This window comes from Chenopodium album, chromosome 3 (genome assembly GCF_948465745.1).
Source record: "Chenopodium album chromosome 3, dcCheAlbu1.1, whole genome shotgun sequence".
Taxonomy (NCBI): Eukaryota; Viridiplantae; Streptophyta; class Magnoliopsida; order Caryophyllales; family Amaranthaceae; genus Chenopodium; species Chenopodium album.
The window spans coordinates 60,681,929-60,701,470 of record NC_137836.1 but is presented as its reverse complement, the minus strand read 5'-3'; the positions used below and the strand labels follow the sequence as shown (position 1 = coordinate 60,701,470).

General features: G+C 36.4%; 3 protein-coding genes across 3 annotated transcripts; 1 reads left to right on the top strand and 2 right to left on the bottom strand.

Moving 5' to 3' along the window:
• The first annotated feature begins 745 nt into the window (after positions 1-745).
• Positions 746-4,815, top strand: LOC145624014 (methyl-CpG-binding domain-containing protein 4-like). Its single transcript, XM_081676942.1, has 2 exons — positions 746-871; positions 4,067-4,815. Exons 1-2 carry the CDS (start codon positions 836-838, stop codon positions 4,571-4,573), a joined length of 543 nt encoding a protein of 180 aa, XP_081533068.1. The 5' UTR covers positions 746-835; the 3' UTR covers positions 4,574-4,815.
• Positions 4,816-17,728: 12,913 nt separating this feature from the next.
• Positions 17,729-18,097, bottom strand: LOC145625164 (protein FAR-RED IMPAIRED RESPONSE 1-like). The gene has a single exon (XM_081678241.1). The coding sequence runs from the start codon at positions 18,095-18,097 to the stop codon at positions 17,729-17,731; it is 369 nt and encodes a 122-aa protein (XP_081534367.1).
• A 265-nt stretch (positions 18,098-18,362) lies between these two features.
• Positions 18,363-18,842, bottom strand: LOC145625163 (uncharacterized). The gene has a single exon (XM_081678240.1). It carries the CDS (start codon positions 18,840-18,842, stop codon positions 18,363-18,365), a length of 480 nt encoding a protein of 159 aa, XP_081534366.1.
• Positions 18,843-19,542: the final 700 nt, after the last annotated feature.

Below are 19,542 nucleotides of genomic sequence, written 5' to 3'. Positions count from 1 at the left end.
TGGTAAAAACTTATTTTTATTAATCAACTATTATATTCTTTTTTTTTGTAATGTTACTAAAATATACCGATTAGACCTTATTATTATTGAACTTTAATTATTTTTGCTTAATTGAACTTTGTTTACAGAATTGAAATTGTTTTTTTTTACTAAACAACTGAACATTACTCCCTGCATCTCATAATAATTGACATTGCACATTTTCAACAGTAATATTGACTTTGACCATTTAGTAACGCAATAAAAAAAAATATGTTGTTAAATAGGTGTATATAGAACTTCGCATTTTGATAATGTCATTTTTTAATAATATTTTTTTAACTATTATCAATGATATATTTTTAAACAACGCTTTTTAGTGTTGTCATACTACACCATGCGACAAGCTAACACACACAACAACACTGAACGGGTTATCTTGATCGGATGAATAGGCCCTGACCGGATAACCTCTGACTGAGTAACCCGAACCACACCATATAGAGCCAGCCACATATGAAAATTTATGATATTTAAAAGTATGCATTGATATATGTATCAAATTTGACTGTGTTAATTATTGTAAAGCGGAGTGATTATATAAATAAGGAAAGAATAGAGTATTAATTGCCAATACAAGTGGCAAACCCTTGACACTAACACATGTTTTATGATGCCTGATCATCGTTACGTGTCAACTTTTGCCGGCTCAAACTTAGGAGTTACATCTTAAGTTATGGCCCCGCCCCCTTTGGTTATGAGCCTTATATCATAAACTCCCATAGTCATATTCACCATTAGAAAGAGGAGAGAGAAAGAACAAGAGAGAGAAAATCCGTGCGAAATTCTTGAAACCATGAGCAAAAAACAGAAAATTCAGGACGATTCTAAGGTATGCATGTTTATCTCTTCCTCCAATTTATATATTTTTGGTTTGCTATTGTTTTTGGTTTATTTTCACTGTGGTTGTTTGTTGATTGTAAATTGTTTATTGAATTTTCGATTTTCTGGCAGAATAAAAAGTATAAGTGCTGCTGTGATTTACATGTACTTAAAATTGGTGATTTTATCATAATTCAGATGCAAAATTCTGATGAATAGCATTTTTATTGATTTTTTTTGTTGTTTATTTTTTTCTGGGTAAGCACAATTTATGTGTTTAATTTGGTCTATTTGTTGTTTGTTTTTTTTTTTTTTTTTTTTTTTTTTTTTTGGTGTTCAGAGAGCCACAAGGGCGGGGTGAGAATCGATCCCATGATCTCCTGAAATCGGGAGGGAAGCTCTAACCACTTGAGCTATCCATAACTCTCGTCTATTTGTTGTTTTTACCTGTTGTAAACTTGTTGATTGTAAATTGTTCATTTTATCATTGATTTTTTTTTTTTTAATTTATTTATTTAAAAATTTTAAAAAAGAGACTGATGAATTCATACTTGGATTGGTCACTGATGTAATTTATAATGAATTTTAATCTGTTTTCAGAAGTAAAAATCAACTTCAATTAGTATAAATTATTTAAGATTAGCACAAATGAGGTGAATAGATGGGATAAAGTCTTGGTTTTACTCTATTACAGATTGATCATCTATTTGATTTCTACCCTGTGTTTTACTAAAATACTCCTTTCGTCCCCAAAATACTAAAATACTCCTTTCGTCCCCAAAATGATGTTCTTGTTTTGACTTTTTCATGATCAAACTTTTCGGTTTTTGTTGTAAATAATTGGCTATGATATTTAAAGTCTATAGCAATTCAGTTTGTCAGGAATTGGTTGAAGAAGAAGGTAGAATTATTAGTTTTGGGTGTGATCTTGAGACCTAGAAAATATGTAGGAGTGTAGAACCTTTTGTTTTCACTTGAGCTTTAACATTTTACGTTGATATTATTTAGTGCTCAATTCAGATACTCGAATTGACACTCGAACATTGGCATGCTTGGATATTTCATTTTTATGCTTTATTTTTTCATGAAAAAGCCATGTTTCACACACGAGTCCGATTTACATAGGCTATATGAAATAATTAATGGATCAGCTATTGATTACGTTGGTAAATAATCGAAGAAATCAAAGATCTCTATTTACACGTGTTGTATCAGTTATTAATTACATTGCTAAATAATCGAAGATTTCAATTCAGAAGATTGGGTTAGCTATTGATTACGTTACTAAATAATTGGAGATCGTTAACTACACGCAATGACGCAATTAGGTTATAGCTACTGCTGTGCCGTTAGACTCTCATGGGTGGTGGGCGTAAATATCAGAGAATTGTGTGATAGGCTATACTTTACGTGATTTATGTACATAATTTCCTTTTGGAGGACTTAGCGTATTTAATGAATGCGATTTAATGCTGTAATAGATTTTGCTGTAGGTATATCTTTGCTTAGTTGATCTTGGTGACATATCGTGATGTGTGTTCATTACTTGCCATCTGTTGTCTGTTGGTTATTTGGACATCAAAATTGCTTACTTTATGCTTAGACCCAAACGTCATATCTAGTGCAAGTATGGACTTTGCTAGCTTCAAATTGCTCTATCTACCCTTTTTTGCTGCACTGAAGTCTTACCTGGATATTCTTGTCCGTCTCTGCTCATATGAAGTGTTGATTTTGCATTGACCTAGTCACCTAGATTACAGATTTTCTTTAGATAAACTTTGCGTCTAAAAAACAATGCCATTTCCTTGCCCACTATCATGCTTCATGTGAACCTACTATATTTCAGCCTCTTTTTTTAAATAAAAAATTAAACATTTGAACTGTGTTTATATAGGACGGTTGCATGTTAAGGTTCTAAGGTCTGCTAGGTTTTATTCAAAAGGTACATCTACATGAATTTTTTAGCTTACGTTGGCTTTGGATCAGCTATTAATTACGTTGTTAAATAATTTAAGATCTCAATTCATAAAGCATTTGTCAGCTATTGATCATTTTGCTAAATAGTTAAAGATCTCAATTTACTAGCATCTAGTTAATAGCTACTGCCATACTGTTAGACTCTTGCATGGTGGTGGGAGTGATTATTGGATAATCGAGTGGAAGGCTATACTTTGCGATTTACATTAGTTGTTTTTGTGAGGCTTTACTTACATTATGAATTGCAGTTTAAGGCTGTAACTAGATATTTATGTCTTTGCTTAGTTGAACATGGTGACAAATCATGCTCAGTGTCCATTATTTTTCATGCTTTGTCTGTAGGTAATTTATATGTCAAGGTCATATTTAATGCGAGTTACTTTGTTTGCTTCAAATTGGCCTATCTACCCTTTTTTGGTGCACTGAATATCTTTACCTAGAAATCCTTATCTTTGTGTTGATATGAAGTGTTGATTTTGCATTGACCTAGATTACAAAATTCCTTTGGATGCACTGTGCCTGAGTAGTATTGCCATTTCGCTCATTCTTTTGATGACTTTTTACCTGCACTATCATGCTTCATATGAACAACTGTATTCCAGCCTTTTTTTTTTTTTTTTAATACAGGGAGTTTACAGGTTAAAGTTCTAATGTCTGCTAGATTTTTATCAAGATATCCACTATTTTTATCAAGATATCCAGCTACATGAATATTTTCTGCTTACCCCCCCCCCCCCCTCCTTCCTTCCACAATGTGCAGCTGTACTTAGTATAATGTATAGAATACATTGTATTTATTTTCCGTAAAAGAAGTTTGAGTGAAAAAATGCTTGCACATATCATGTTTAGAGGTTTTGTTATTATTATTATATTGCTCATCTCATAATGATGACTCCTATATGCATAAATCTTAATAATGCAGAATAATGATTCAAAAAATAATTGGAAATTTTGTAATTGTTATTCTGTTGCTCTGCTCGGTTCAACTTACTATTCTTTGTGGGTAGTGATATGAATAGAAAACATAGATTGTTTGATTAATGGATTGAGTTGTATATGGTCAAACGAAATGTTGGGATGTTTTCAATGAACAAGATGCTTAAGGACAAAGTTTGTTCTTTTAGATAGCAACAAGCTGTGATTGCCTTGGCTTTGGCTATGCTTTTCTGAAACAGAAATGATGAATTGATTTGTTTCAATCTAATTGTTCATCCATTTTGAACTATAGCCAAGGCGTGGTGCCATAGACCTGTATGCTGCACAGTGTGGTAAGTGCCAAAAATGGAGATCAATTGCTACAAAGGAGGAGTACGAGGAACTGCGATGTAAGTTTATGGATGACCCATACACCTGTGACAGACAGCCAAATGTGACTTGTGATGACCCAGCAGACCTTGAATGTGATGCAACCAGAACTTGGGTTATTGACAAACCTAATCTTCCAAAGACTCCAGCAGGATTCAAGAGGGAACTCATCCTCAGATCAGATTATTCTAAGCTGGACGCACATTACTTAACACCAACTGGGAAGAAAGTGAGGTGTCACGGAGAAGTAGTGCAATTCTTGGAGAAGCATCCAGAATACCGACACTTGAAGCTGGACGACTTCAACTTTACTGTTCCAAAGATACTGGAGGATACTATTCCCCCTGAGGCAAGGAGGAAGCGTGCAGAAAAATCTGCGAGCAAAAAGGATAATGATTTTGATGGTAAGAGGAAGAATTGTAACAATTAGTAGGCTAAGTTGTTGACATTGTTGTTGCTCTTCCTGCTTCAACTTTTTATCCATATCTTAGAGAACAATGAAACCTCAGAAATGGTAGGTATCTAGGTTAGTAGAACACGCTTTTGGAAATGTCTGTAATGTGCCATTTGTATAATTTGGCCTTAGATGAATCTGTTAAGCTGAATTTTCGAGTTACTGTGGATGCTTATTATATGTAGCATCAGATTTCTTCCCATATTTGCATTCTGGAACTGCTTGATTCTCACCGTGATGGATTATGATTTCCTTTTAGACCTGGCAAATGGGTCATTCGGGTCGGGTATGGGTCGGGTCATTTCGGGTCGGGTCAAGTTCGGGTCAAAAGATTATCGGGTCAAGTTTGGGTCGGGTCGGTTGATTTCGGGTTTCGGGTTGATTTCGGGTCGGCCGATAATCGGGTCGGGTCGGGTATCGGGTCAACACTTCGGGTCGAGTTTGGGTCGGGTCAAGTTTGGGTCGGGTCAGTTTGGGTTGGGTCAATTTTCGGGTCGGGTCAGGTCGATTTTCGGGTCCAATTTTCGGGTCAACTTTTAGTCGAGTCATATTCGGGTGATTCATTGGGTTAAATTCAACTCTGTATATATATTTATTTATTTATTTATTTTTTGACGAAAAACTCACTATATTTATTAAGGCTACTTTTTTCATGGATTATAGTAATTGTTTGACTTTAATTAACCTTTTTTTTTTTTTTTTTTTTTTTTTGTGTGTGTTTAGAATTTTAGACTGAAATTTCAGGATCTCCTGAAACTAAGATGGATGCTCTAACTAATTAACTGAGTTATGCCTCACTCTCTTATTGATCTTAGTTTTAATACGTACTCTTATTATCATTGTCATTGTTGTAATAATTTCTTTGAATTATTCTTATACCCCCTGCGTCCCAAATTACTCTTAACGATTTGACATTTTGCATTATTCACACATCTCACTTTGACCATCTTTTTTAGCTATTATATGAAAGTCAATGTAGTCATGTAAGATGTTGTTGGGTCTATTTTAATGTATAATTTCCTAATATAAACTTTTTATAACTTATATAATTATTTACTAAAAGAAGTAGGTCGGGTCATTTTCGGGTCGGGTTAACTTCGGGTCTCGGGTCAGGTCGTTTCGGGTCTCGGGTCAACTTTGGGTCGGGTCATCTCGGGTCGGGTCGTTTCGGGTTGGGTCATTTTGGGTTTCGGGTCAAGGTCGGGTCAGTTCCACTTCGGGTCGGGTTAATTCGGGTTTTGGGTCAATTTCGGGTCACTGGTTTCGGGTCGATTTCGGGTCATGAGTCGGGTCATTCGGGTCGGGTCATCGGGTCTGGGTCAGGATTGCCAGGTCTATTTCCTTTTTTGCCTGCTTGATGTGTATGTTTATCATATTCAACAATTGGAGGCACTTTGGGGGGCATGCTTGAATTTATGTATGATGACACAAGTAAAAATTTAATAAAATAGGTCTTTACTTGAGTCTCATCATACATTTATGGGAAGATTATAGACATATATTTTTGGTATGTAGATTTATATCCCTCATTATTTGTGTCATTGCCAAAATTTAATATTTAGTGTATTGTAAAATTTGTATTTGTGACAGAACATAATTTTTATTCTATTATTATTACTAGGGTAAATATAAGTTGATTTACTAGATCAACTTGTATTGTCAATCTACAAGGTAAATACGACTTTTTCATTATTTACTATTGGGCATATAGGTAAAAGTGCGATGCTGATTAGACCCCCTCCAATTAGGGATGGCAACGGGTCGGACTCGGAGCGGATTATGCTAAATCCGACTCCGACATCCGATTTTGAGACTCCGACTTCAATATCCGACCCGACTCCGAGTTTTTTTTCGTTATTCAATATACTTTGAGAAATTGGGCTATTTGGGCCTTTACAACCCACACCCAATGCCACCATAACCCACACAAAAATCCACTATCTATAGGAGTCGGAGTCGAATAATCCGTCAGAGTCAGACATTTGTGTGAGTCAGATTTTTTTTTATCGGATTTTTTGTAGGATTCGATTCCGACCTTCCTTCGACTCGGAGTCAGATTATTTTAACAGAGTCGAACTCGGGTTACTTATTTCTCGGACTCGAAACGGATTTTTTACCTCGGATCGGGGCGGAGTAGGGTCAGATCCGGAGTAGGGTCGGATCCGGACTGGATTGTCATCCCTAAGTGGTGGAGGTCGGGGAAGCATTAATGGAGAAAAAAGGAGGAAGCTTTTCAATGGTGGGTGTTAGATTGTCAGTAGAGTGCTTGCAACAACTACAGAGACAACAGAATTTCTTGTTCTCTACCTACTTGAGTCCAAAGGGTAAAAAGGTCATTTTAGGCAAAAGTTGTCCATTTGTAAAAAAAAATCTGTGGAGCATTGGGGCCCACTGATTTGAGGACAAAATTTGAATTCTAAATCTGTGGAGCATTGGGGCTGCTGCTGCCGATAGGCGCTGCTAGCAAGCCACGCACATGTGCGGGCTGCTAGCAGTAGCGCGCGCCAGCAAGCCACGCAATGCTTGCGGGCTGCTGGCCGTAGCTTGCTAGCAAGCCTCAAACATGGTGCGAGCTGCTAGCTTGCCTAATCCCCTAGCACTCGAGATTTCGATGCTAGGGGTATTTTAGTCATTGTTGATTTATTACTAATTTTTCCGTCTCGTCTTTTACTATTTTTGACTCGACTTCCGACGCTCGGTTTCAACGCTCTAAGCTCGAATTTCCGACGTCTAAATATTTAACACTCGGACGATGAATTAGTTTCTTCCGAATTAATTCGTCGAGTCGGTTCGTATATTTGCTTGGGTGTGACCCGAAGGGTTCAGTCAAGATTAAGCCGTGATATTAATTATACATTAATATTATTGATCGGAAGCGGCCTCCACCCAGGCATTCTGATCACTTGACCTTACTGAATATATTAGCTTTCTAATAATTCTGAACTCACTAACGGAATAGTACACTTGTTCGAAGGACACCATTCCTTTCAGTTTTAGATTTGTGGTGATTATTCAGGGGTGCTCTAGTCTCTCTTTGAATTTGTACCTGGTTCTTGGGCAGCGTCATTTCCACTAGGATTCTCGTCTGCTAAAAGTATACAAAAAAAGGATAAAATTCATAACTTCTTATCTATGATACACACACAAGTAAGTTTAATATTCCCCTAGTTAAAAATTATGGGCCCAAAGATCATAAGCAATTAGGCATAGTTCTGATAATATAATACTTCTGATAAAAAAAATTAATTACGACATAATATGGATTTACTGTATTAAGCTAAAAGTGATTTACTATATTAAGCTTAAATCTTGTAGAGAATCATGTATAAAGCTGTGTTTTACTGCATTATCTATTAATGTGAATAATTATGTTTTAATGGGAGTCGCATTGGGCTTTCAATTCATGCATTTAATGAAGTGAATTTTTCCCTTTTGTTAGTCATGGTGTCGGTGAAGTATGATGTCTCCTCAATAAGCTGCAGACGTAATTGGGGGGTGAATGTTTTGAAAAGAAGTTGCGTGTAGTCTGTTTATTTTGGATTGACTCCTCAAATAGCTCAATTAGGTGGTACTTGTAATTATTGTGATAATGAATTTGAACTGTAAACAATTACAGGGTAGCTTGAGGAAAATCATGATAAAGGTTCCCGTGGCTTCTTCTAGCAAACAGACGGATAAGAGGACACTCAAAGCTGTAGTTGAGGATGAGGTAGAAGAAGAAGGTGATTATGTATATGAGGTGAGTGGCACAAATTCTGATGATGATGATTATGTGCTAGAAGAAGAGGGCGAAGAAGATGTAGTAGATGAGTTAGAAGGTGGTAAATACGAGGATGAGGTGGAGTACGTAGTTACTCATAGCGGGCGTAAGCGGAAAGTTGTTCACCAACAATCTACTGTGCCCTCTGTTGTGCCCAGTACTCGAAGCAGACCGGTTCAGCAGCAACAACAGAGGATCTTTAGAACGGTGAAGCGTGCGGCAGCAGCAGTTCAAAGGCAATTTGTAGAGAGGCCGGCAGCAGTAGAGAGGCAATATTTAGAGAGGCCGGCAGCAGTAGAGACTCGGCAATTTGTAGTGGACAGGCCGTTTGTAGTTGAACAAGATCAGGTGAAGTAAAGTATTTAGTGTTTTTCAAAAAGGTTTTAGTTAGGTTAAGTATTTAACTATGCCTTGTTGTTTTATTGGTTGCAGGTTGATCTGGAACCGGCCCATCGGTCGGTGATAAGGTGAAGATGAATGGGGTTGTGGTTAGTACTCAGCTAAGGAAGTGCGGGAAGGTAAACTCAGCTTAACATTATGAGTTAACACTGTAATAGTATGTTTATGTGTTGTGCTGATGATGACTTCTTTTCTTTAAATTTGTCAATAGTCCGCAAATTACAATTGACGTGTTTCATCTTTTTCTGATCTAATTACTGTGTTGGAGATTGAGAACAAGAAAATTAAGCTACTGCAGAGATGTGGTTTTGGTGGGTTGCTGAAGTTGAAAGTGAAAAGAATTGATCGTAGGTTTTGTTACTGGCTGATGACTAGGGTAGATCATGAGATGAGGTTATTTGTAGGATGTGATGACAAGGAGTTGCCATTAAGACCTGAGCAATGGAGGTGCATATTTGATCTCCCCCGGGGTCCAAAACCTGTGCCGGATACAGTTTAGGGTCCAGTTATGCAGAGTAAAGTTGATGACATTGTTCGGAATTTTGGTGAGGTTACTCCTAGCGGCCGCGAAAATATACCTACCTGTTCGAAAGGCGTATGATTGTTTAGGGTTGATGCTAATTAGGACAGAGGAGGAGAATGACCATTTTATGAGGGCCTTTTTAATAGTTGTGTTGGGATGTATCTTGTGTCCTACAACAAATGGTCAGAGCATGGTACTAGCCTGTTTCCTGCTGTTACTGTAGATGATGCTGCCAGTGAGTATGATTGGTGTGCCTTTGTGCATAGTTGGTTGATGGGTGATGTGCGTTACTTTCACAAAAAGTTTAACGCTAAAGGGTTTGTTGCTGGTGGTGGTGGGTGCGGCCTATTTCAGATGGTGAGTTTCTCTAAACTTCGATTGTGTTATTACATGTATTGTGTTGTGGAAATGGATTGATATATGCTATTACTGTTTGTGTATAAAGGGACTTATATGATGTTGGTTTTGTAAATTTTTTTACCTCGATCATCTTGCGTTTCCCCCAATGAGTTGGGGGAGATTGCCCTGAATTGATGTGTGGACCGAGAAGAAAATTAGTGCATCTATTCATGCGAACTTGTTGTCATCTTTAGATTATGGGAAATTGAAAGTAAGTGACCAATCCTCTGTATTGTATTTAATTTTGACATATTGTTGATTCATTTTTTTTTTAATTTGTCTGCTTGATGTAGCTTATGGAGAAAGCCATCCATGGGAGCCTAGGGACTCAGCGGATTCATTAGAAGTGAGGGTTGAAAATGAGGTATATTTTTAGAATTTAGCGTATTTTGTTATTAATTGTGCATAATTAATGTATTAATGTATTAGCATTTAGGTGATGAATATACCAAGATATATGGGTATTAAATTTTTAAAGAAAGAAATTGTTAATATTAGGACAAGATCTTGTTGACTTTTCCAGTTCAGGCAGCATAGTTGGGTTGTTCTAATAGAAGTAAATTCTATTTATTTACTCTTGACATCTTATTGGGTTGTTATTGTTCGTTCTGTTTTTGCTTGGAATGAAAATTTTAGAACTTATTTGATTCATGGACAACTTAAGTAATTTAGTAGAATGTTATTGAATAAAAATATATATACTCATTAATGTGGTGAGTTGAAAATATTGACAATATGCTGCAATGAAGTAGGTGTATCTCTGTGTGTAGTTGTTGAGCCTACTGAAAGTTTTTTTTTTTGCTACACGCACACACATTAGACTTTGGAAAAATATTGTTTTTTGTGGGTGTTTGAAAATCAATTTTGTTTTAAATGTTCGGTTACTCTTTCCTCTCCTATAATTATCTTGAAGTAGTAGATCAGAGTGTAGATCAGAGTTCTTAGAATCTAATTTGCTTTTATGTCAATACTTTATTCACCTTTTTAAGTGAAAAACTTGTAGCTCCATAAACACTTAATTTTGTTTTTTTTTTTCTTATAGATTATTTCTCTTTAGAAATCGACTGAAGTCTGACTCAAGTCTCATACTGACATTGATTCATTGTACACGTATCTTGTGAAAGACTTGCTAACCTATTTCATTTGACTTAGTTTGTCATTTTTGTAAGAAAATTCTTACAACACATCTTTATTTTGTTAAGTTTTTGATGCTATTATGTTTCTGATTACACTACTGTTTGGCTATAGGTGCTGAAAATGTTAAAGCCCTACTTTGACAAATTGACCATGCTGAATGGCCCTAATAGGGGGTTTGTGAAGCATGCTCCTAAGGAGAGGTCACCAATTGAGAGTTCTCTAGTTATCAATGATGTGGCGAGTTCGAGCTCTGAGTTTATAGAGGAGTGCGTTCTGACGTCTGGTGATGTGAACAAGGGTCAGCTTGAAGAGACGTATAGAAAGCTGCATGAAGTGGTTGTTATGACTTCAAATGACCCGATAGGACATGTGGTTTAACAAGTAACCTCTGCGGCGAATGAAAATTTTGGCATAATAGCAGATGAGGGGCAGTAGAAGGAAGTGGTTGGTGTGGATCATTTACTAATCAGTGATGCATCTCCCTATGCTGCAGTGACGAATGGGCAGCAGCCTGCAGCTGAGGGGCAGCAGCTTGAGAAAAATGAGGATAAGGTGAATGTTCTTGTAGTGGAGAAGGATGTACCCGGGCTCGATGAAGGGAACAATGCTGAGAAGGAAGTGAATCATAGCTTGTATGGCAGTGTTGGAGGAGAAGGGGGAGATGGTAGTGGTGGAGGAGAAGGGGAGATTAACCGGGACCGAAGTGTTGGGAAACGATCCTTGAAGCCGTCTTCGAAGATCATTTCTCCTGATTAGATTGGTAATTGGAAGATTTGTAATTTGGGGAGTGTAGACACGGCCCTCATCACTTATTACAGAATGTGGTCGTCGAAAAGTGGCACATAAGTAGTAACTGAAATAACTGAAATGGTGTATATAATTTTATGTTTTCCCTTATTTTTTATATCGATTTTAGTATATAAGTTACTGCCAATTGATTATGTTTTATTTTCTTCCAGTAGTGGTCCAATCATGTCGCGATGCTTTCCATGATGTTGTTTACTGTAGAAGGAAAGTCGGTACCCAATATGTTAGTGTAGTGTCAAAGATATACATAAAAGAATGGGCTATTAAGTATGAAGGCCACAGTAAGCAAATCATGATGAATCCTGCGTAAGGGGTATGTGAAATATGAAATTGTCTCTTTGATTTCAGTTTATGCAAACATGAAGTGTTGATGTTTAATCGTTTTATGTTTAGATTAAGTTGACATGTGACATGGACACTCCCACAATCCTTGCGAAAAAGCACGGACAACCTTTGTGAGGTGTAGCTGCAAGTTAGCTAGCTGTGGTGAGAATGATAATTTGGTATGTTTTCAAATTTTCAACTTTCTTGAGGTAAGTACTGATAATTAAATTGTTGGGTTTTTCAACATTCCAACATTATACAGATCTTTGTGCCAGTGTTGAAGAAGAATCATAGGTGGTGTGCAGCATTTTGTTTCAAGGAAGGGAAGATCTGGCTAGTTGACTCGCTGTTCGAAGATCCTGTTGCAGAACACAAAGAATATCTATGTAAACTGGTATGAGGAAATTGTTTGGAATGGAAACTTGGTGATTGATTTATATTCTGAATTAATGTTGATATTATGTCCGGTTTGTAACTGCAGTGGATGTCCTAGTGAAGGTCCACGATCAAAGCTGGCCCAAGGATTCCATTGGAGCATGGCCTATGGAGTCAGTAAACGTGGTCCAACAACCAGATATGTGTGTATTTTATACTTTTGGCTTTTTTTTTTTATTTTTAATTTTTTTGGTGTTTTTGAAGTTTTAGGATTTAAATTCAAATTGAATGTTACTGATATATTGGTATTACCAGTGTTAGTTGTGGAGCGATGATGCTAGCGTGCATCAAGGACAATACTGACCATTTTAAGACAAAGTGGCAAATGGTTAGTCTTAGTCTCTTAGTCTCCCGTACCTTATATGCAATGAGCGACGTAATGAACCACCTTATGAATTATTTAGTTTGTTGTGTAATGTTGACGGAACCACCTTATGAATTATTGATTATGTTGAATTTTGTTTTAAAAATGCTGTAGAATGGAGGGGACATTAATCATGGTCGGATGCAATTGCTTATTAAAGACCTCAAATCTGTTTGCAATGAGCGACGTAATGAACTAAATGCCCTTGTACAAGGCAGTTAGTTGGATATAGTTCGTGTTTTTTTTATGTTGTTGTGGAGGAACAAACTTTCCATATTTTGCAAGTAGATATGGATGGGGTCTGACTTATGGTATTGATATTGGTACGACGAACTTACAATTTTTTAGGGGTAGTACACTGAGTTTGGTTGGTTGCAATATGGTTGTAATTTGGCAAGCTCTATTAATCAGGTACTTGCATTTTTGTAACCCATAACTCGTACGCATGTATACCATCAAGACCATAGTTGGTACTACAATATACCATTAGAATATTACCATCCTGGTGCAGGATGGTATCATCTGGTGATAATGAGTTAGGCCCTGTTCTTTTGAGCTTCTAGGCAGAGCAGGGGTCAGCAGAGCAGAGCAGATTAAATTTCAGTAGAGTTGAGCAGATTTCAGGATAGCAGAGTAGAGCAGAGCCAAGCAGAGCAGATTTCAACATTATTATTAATACTATTATTAATGTTGTTGTTGTCGTTGTTGTTTTTGTTGTTGTTGTTGTTTTTGTTGTTGTTGTTGTTGTTGTTGTTGTTGTTGTTGTTGTTGTTGTCGTTGTCGTTGTCGTTGTCGTTGTTGTTGTTGTTGTTGTTGTTGTTGTTTTTGTTGTTGTCGTTGTTGTTGTTGTTGTTATTGTTGTTGTTGTATTATTATTATTATTATTATTATTATTATTATTATTATTATTATTATTATTATTATTATTATTATTATTATTATTAGTTTTAATATTTATAATTATTATAATTATTCAAAATAATAAATTATTATCATCAATACAATATTAATTATTATTATTGAATATTAATTATTATTGTTGTTATTATTAATTATTATTTGAAAATTAAGCAGAGCAGAGTAGAGAAGAGCAGACCCGAGCCGAGCAGAGTAGAGCAGATTTCTTTTGAGCAGAGCAGATTTGATTTGAGCACAGCAGGGCTAAGCAGAGCAGAGCAGGGCTCAATAGAGCAGAGCAGCTCTAAAGAACGGGGCCTTACTTAACTATGTTACCATCCTGATGTTAATCGATACTTCTTCTAGTACCATCCTAGTGATAGATGGTACCATCCTTGGTTATAATTCATAATTTGTTAACAGCTTGAGTTTTTGGCCAAAAAGGGCATTAATGAATTGTATGAAACAATAGGAGTGACTTTTGAGTTTTTGGCCAATAAAAGGACAATACTCAATTGTTTGAATAAATATGGAGTAAATTAAATCTTCATTATGGGAAAAAAAAATTACAATAATGTTACCATCCTCATTGTGTAAATATAATCAATACTTCACCGGGTACCATCCTGGTGATAGATGATACCATCCCGATGATACTTAATACTTCACCTAGTACTTAATATTTGAAAAATAAATTTAATAATAAAATTATATCTTCATGTTTACGTATGCAATGCTCATAATCTTGTAATGAGCTACGTTAGAAATTTCCATATACAAAAGGACCGAAAATGGAGAAGAGTTATGTTGGTTTTTTGTTTTGGTTTCGATCCATATACATATTACAAAGTGGTGCCTTTGTTGGTCCTATCCAAGGTTTTGTTGGTATTTTATAGGAATGGCAACGGATCGGATTCGGGTCGGATGTGGCTAAATTCGAATCCGATCCGTTTAGTAAACGGACCTTGGACTCGGATCCGAATCCGAGTCCGAATTCGAAAAATCCGAGTCCGAATCCGATCCGACTCGTAATTTTCGGATCCGAATCCGGTCCGCTTATACGGACCTCCGAAATGATCCGAATATTTTTATTTTTATTTTTTGTAATGTCATATACCTATAATTGCTTGTATTGTCATACCAATTAAAGTATAAACATAACATATTTAAATTATAAACTAAGTTACATAACAAAATTATGCTACAAAACAAGCAAAGAATTGTCCCAATTTATAGAGCATATGCTTATACTCTCGGATTCGGACTCGGATCGGACTCCGTCGGACTTTGCGTAGGGTCCAAGTCCGATCCACCTCCTATTCGGATTCGGATCTATTTTATCGGATTCGGACTCGAACTAATTTTAAACGGATTCGAATCGGATTTTTTCCTTCGGATCGGATCGGATTCGAATCGAACTCGGATTAAATTGCCATCCCTAGTATTTTATTTTGGTTACCATCCATACAATAGTACCAGCATGGATGTACCCGTTTGGCCATAATGACTTAGCCTTTTAGACGTTAGAATTGCATAATGCGACTTAACGCTGTATAAATAAGAAGTCAAGGAGGAGAGACGTTGTAAATTTCAACCTGTTAATTGTTAATTGTATTTTTAGCTTTCAATTTTTCAAATGGAAAATTCACCAAATATTTGTACTAAATTAAAATCAACTCAGTTATCCCTATCTGCACGAATTTATTACCATCCACCTTATGTTATCTATCTGAAGCCTTTACAAACTTGTGAGGCTAAGTTTAATATAAACAACACGTTCTATTACAAGAAGTACGATGATATTGAAGTTGGTGCTGCGATAGGAGAAGTTGAGTTAAGGGTATCTTTGTTCTTGTCTGCGGTGTACTGGGAGCCTTTTTCGGAAGGTTCATACTCATACCACTAGGCCTTTCATCCCCACCCGAACCTTGACATGACCCCTCAGCCAGCACATGTAATTCATCAACCTTTAAGCTCATTAGCTGAATCAAGTTCATTAACACTTCTACATACAACTTCATCCGATGCTAAAGCGCGCAATACAACAGGTTCAAGGGCTAACATCAACTTATCATATCTTCAAACCTCTTTTTTTTATGCGTCGTGATATGAAACTTTAACAAGAGTGTGTTTCCTACTAATATCCTTTCTCCACCTGTCCACATTGTACATGGAGGGAACTTCATTCACTTCACTCATGTCTTAAACCTTAATAATATGCCTACAAATAACTCCATGACATTCAAAGTATCGACAGTCACAGTTCGCCTCTTTTCTTTCTTTGTTATGCAAAATAGTATAGTCCTTCAACCGATCATTGAGGGGAGTCTCCTTCCGTTTTTTCTTGCAGTAAATCCATACACGAACTGGAAACAAAAACTCCTCCTAGTTATGTGACACTGACTTCCTTGACACAAGGGTCACATATGCAACATGGTTGCACTGGTTTTGTTCCTCAAACTTTGCATCCGTATACAACTTCTGAAATTTACGTTCCAATGCAAATTCCGATATTAGAGGCCTAACGAAACGTGCACATTTAGCATCCGCTTTTTGTCATCATTAGCTCGGCTTTCCATTGCCTTACAGTATTTAGGAGCAAACTTACACAGCCGGGTGTGCTTGTTAATATAACCATAAAAAAAAAACTGTTTATACGCTCAACACGTTGAGTAGTCTGCATTCCTGCCCAAAATACACCTTTAACATATGCGGGGATCCACATCTCTCGCTCATCGTGTAGGACTATCTAAACAAACAAAGAATTAGCCACAGCATGGGAGAACAGCACACCAACATTAACAGCAGCAAAAGCAGCAACAGGGGGCAGGAAGATCAACCGAGGGACACATAGATAACCAAGCAATAAACCACAATCAATTTATACTGATCACCAATTACAGAACATAAATTCAATTCATCTTACATGCACATTTTTGCCACTTTTAACTTCATTCACTTATTTCAATTTCTACTTCATGCTCTCCCCGACTCCTTGTAACAATGGCTATTCCTTATAAAATTACTAAAATAATTAAGAATATGCTAGGATTAAATTTATCAATTTGTCTACACTTATTTCCTTAACTAATAAAATACAAGTTTATATCTTCCCAAATTAATATGAAAGTAGAATTAAGAAAGTATAATCAAGAACATGCTAGGCTTAAGAATGTGCTAAGATTAAGAATCTTCCCCTCTGATTTTAACTGTTCATTTCAGCAAATCAGCAACAGATAACATGAACAACTATAAATTTAATCCTGCACTAGATGATCCTTGTTTCCTTGCAAATTTTACTATTGATATATATTGCTTGTCTGCTATAGCTACATTGGAATAAAATGAAGTGGAAAAGTTTACTACGTAACATATAAACCACAAAGCAGAGACATGAACTTCAGCAGAAACCCGCATATCACAATGTTCAACACTTCTATGCCTCGAGCCTTATTTTGTGCACTTTCCATGTGAGCAAACTGTAAACCAGAAGAGCTAATCCCCCCCCCCCCTTTAGATGCTTCAACAATCAAGACATTGAAAATAAATTTAATAGCTTCACATATATTACCTAGAAAAATTCCAAAACCTATCCTGCTGTAATTAGAGTAAGCAAGAAAACAATGCTTAGTTTTAAAATCTACTCATCTGCATATGCAAGGATCTGCTCTATCACAAATCTTCTTTCTCATACAAGGGCTCAAAGGACATACACACAAATGTTGTTTTTTTAACAAAAATGACAGCCTTTGTTTTAATGAACTCAATTACTTAGCAACATTTAGCAGTAGTTAAGTAGCACTAATTCCATTTTTTTGGGATTAACCAACCAAATACATGTTATACTAGAATCAATTATGTTTTAAATTTTATGAACAACCCAACGTATTTACTTTGATTACTACAGTGTTAGAATCAGTTAGCAGGGCAAGCAGAAGGAAACAGGGGGGGGGGGAGCCAGAAACTCATAAATTTTATCCTAGCATATTCTACCATATTCTTAATACACATAAAAATCATAGCAACAAACCGGATACTAACTCAACTAAGATGCTATTACATAACCCAAAGCTACTCACCTTCCAGCTACTCGTAGCATTCATACTGTTCTAGCTTGAACTTATTCACAACTTCCCACCAAGATTCAACAAACTGATCTGGTGTAGTTCTATTGTAGATCACATTCTGCAATGCATCTTTTACATCTTGGTAATCAGATAGAGCACCCAATTTCTGACCAAACTTCTTCAGGATGTGCCACGTACACCACCGATGGCGTGTTTCCGGCATTGGGAATACGACTCTTAGTGCCTTCCTCATCTCAGCATCTTGATATGTCATGATAGCCGCCAGGGTCTTTCCCCTCATACAATAAAGCCATGTCTTGAATAGCCACTCAAACGTCTCGGCATTCTCATGTGATACCATATGCATAGCATAATAGTGTCTGACCATGGTGGTTGACCCCAACAAAGTTTGAGAAAAGAAGTTCGTATTGTTTTGTCAGGTAAGTGGAGTCAAAGCACACAACATCTCCAAAATACTGATATGCCTCCCTGCTCCGAGCATCAACCCACATGATGTCTTTCAATTGGCCCTTGTCATCAAGCCTATGCATGCGAAAAAAATTTGGTTATCGGTCGTCATTCTATCAAAATACTCCAACATAGCCGAGGCATCACCATTTTTTAACTTCAATCTCCTCTTCCTATTCACCAAATTATGAATATCTTTTTTTTGTAAAGCCCACATTCTCCACACCGTGTCTTTGACCTGCCATGTTGTTGAAAATCTGACCAACCGAGGCGCTAGATGCATGGTCAGTTTCAATCCTATACTCCAAATGCTTGGTAATTTTTTTATTCCTATACATTACAATGTGCCTTGACAGCTCAAGAGTCACACTGTGATTGTGCTCATTTACAACTTTCCTAATCTGCCACACACCTTCACAGTTGCCCTGCCCATACAACATAACTGGACAATCACATTTTTTAATCTTCTTCTTCTTGGATGGCTCATCATAAACCACAACCCTCTTCCCATTAACCCTCTTCTTGTATGTTGTAATTCCGTAACACTTGCACTTCCAAACATAAGTGCTATATGTCGCTTTATTAAAAACATCATTCTTTCTCCCACCTATACACACAACCCCAAATCCCTCTTGCTCTCCATATCTACGATAGTAATTATTCATGTCATCCCATCACTATAAGAAAAATGTCTTTTCGTAGCGATTATTTTGTAGCGATTGTACATTCGCTACAATATGCAAGTATGTTTTTGAAATAATTAAGGAAGTCGTAGCATTTTACAATTGTCATGGTTTTCCCATATAAAATCGATACGGAAAACATAATAATACATATCCACACTATTTTTACACATTTATATAATTTTGAGAAATCGTATCATTTACAATCGCCACTAAATCCTAAAAATCGATACGAAAAGTCTTTTCAACACTAGATATATAAATATTGTTTGACAAAGAATACATAAAATATGTCATAGCTTATTGGTGAAACATTTTATAGCTTTTTTTTTTTTTTTTTTTTAAGAAAATGAGTTAAACATTTATAGCGATTGTAATCGCTAAAATAATCACCACGATTGGATGTAGTTTTTCGTATCGATTATTGAGGCCAACCCCAGCGATATTGAAAACCACTACTAAAGGCTAAGACAACGGGGGATATTGTATCGAATGACCATTCGTTGGGAAAGCTTTTTGTTGCAATTACAATCGATACTAAAGGTTAAAATAATCTCTACGAAAAGGTTATTTTCTTGTAGTGTGCATGTACTAAACTCCATTCCTACTTCTAGATGAGATACTGCTGCTGCCCCTATACATCTACCTGATCCCGAACTGTATAAGTGTTCACAGTCGTCGT

What these genes read in the sequence shown, in the direction of transcription:
- LOC145624014 (XM_081676942.1), top strand. Translation starts at nt 836, where the DNA reads ATGAGCAAAAAACAGAAAATTCAGGACGATTCTAAG. An exon ending in AAATTCAGGACGATTCTAAG is followed by an intron (nt 872 to 4,066) that starts GTATGCATGTTT and finishes TTTGAACTATAG; the next exon opens with CCAAGGCGTGGTGCCATAGA.
- LOC145625164 (XM_081678241.1), bottom strand. Translation starts at nt 18,097, where the DNA reads ATGGTCAGACACTATTATGCTATGCATATGGTATCACATGAGAATGCC.
- LOC145625163 (XM_081678240.1), bottom strand. Translation starts at nt 18,842, where the DNA reads ATGAATAATTACTATCGTAGATATGGAGAGCAAGAGGGATTTGGGGTT.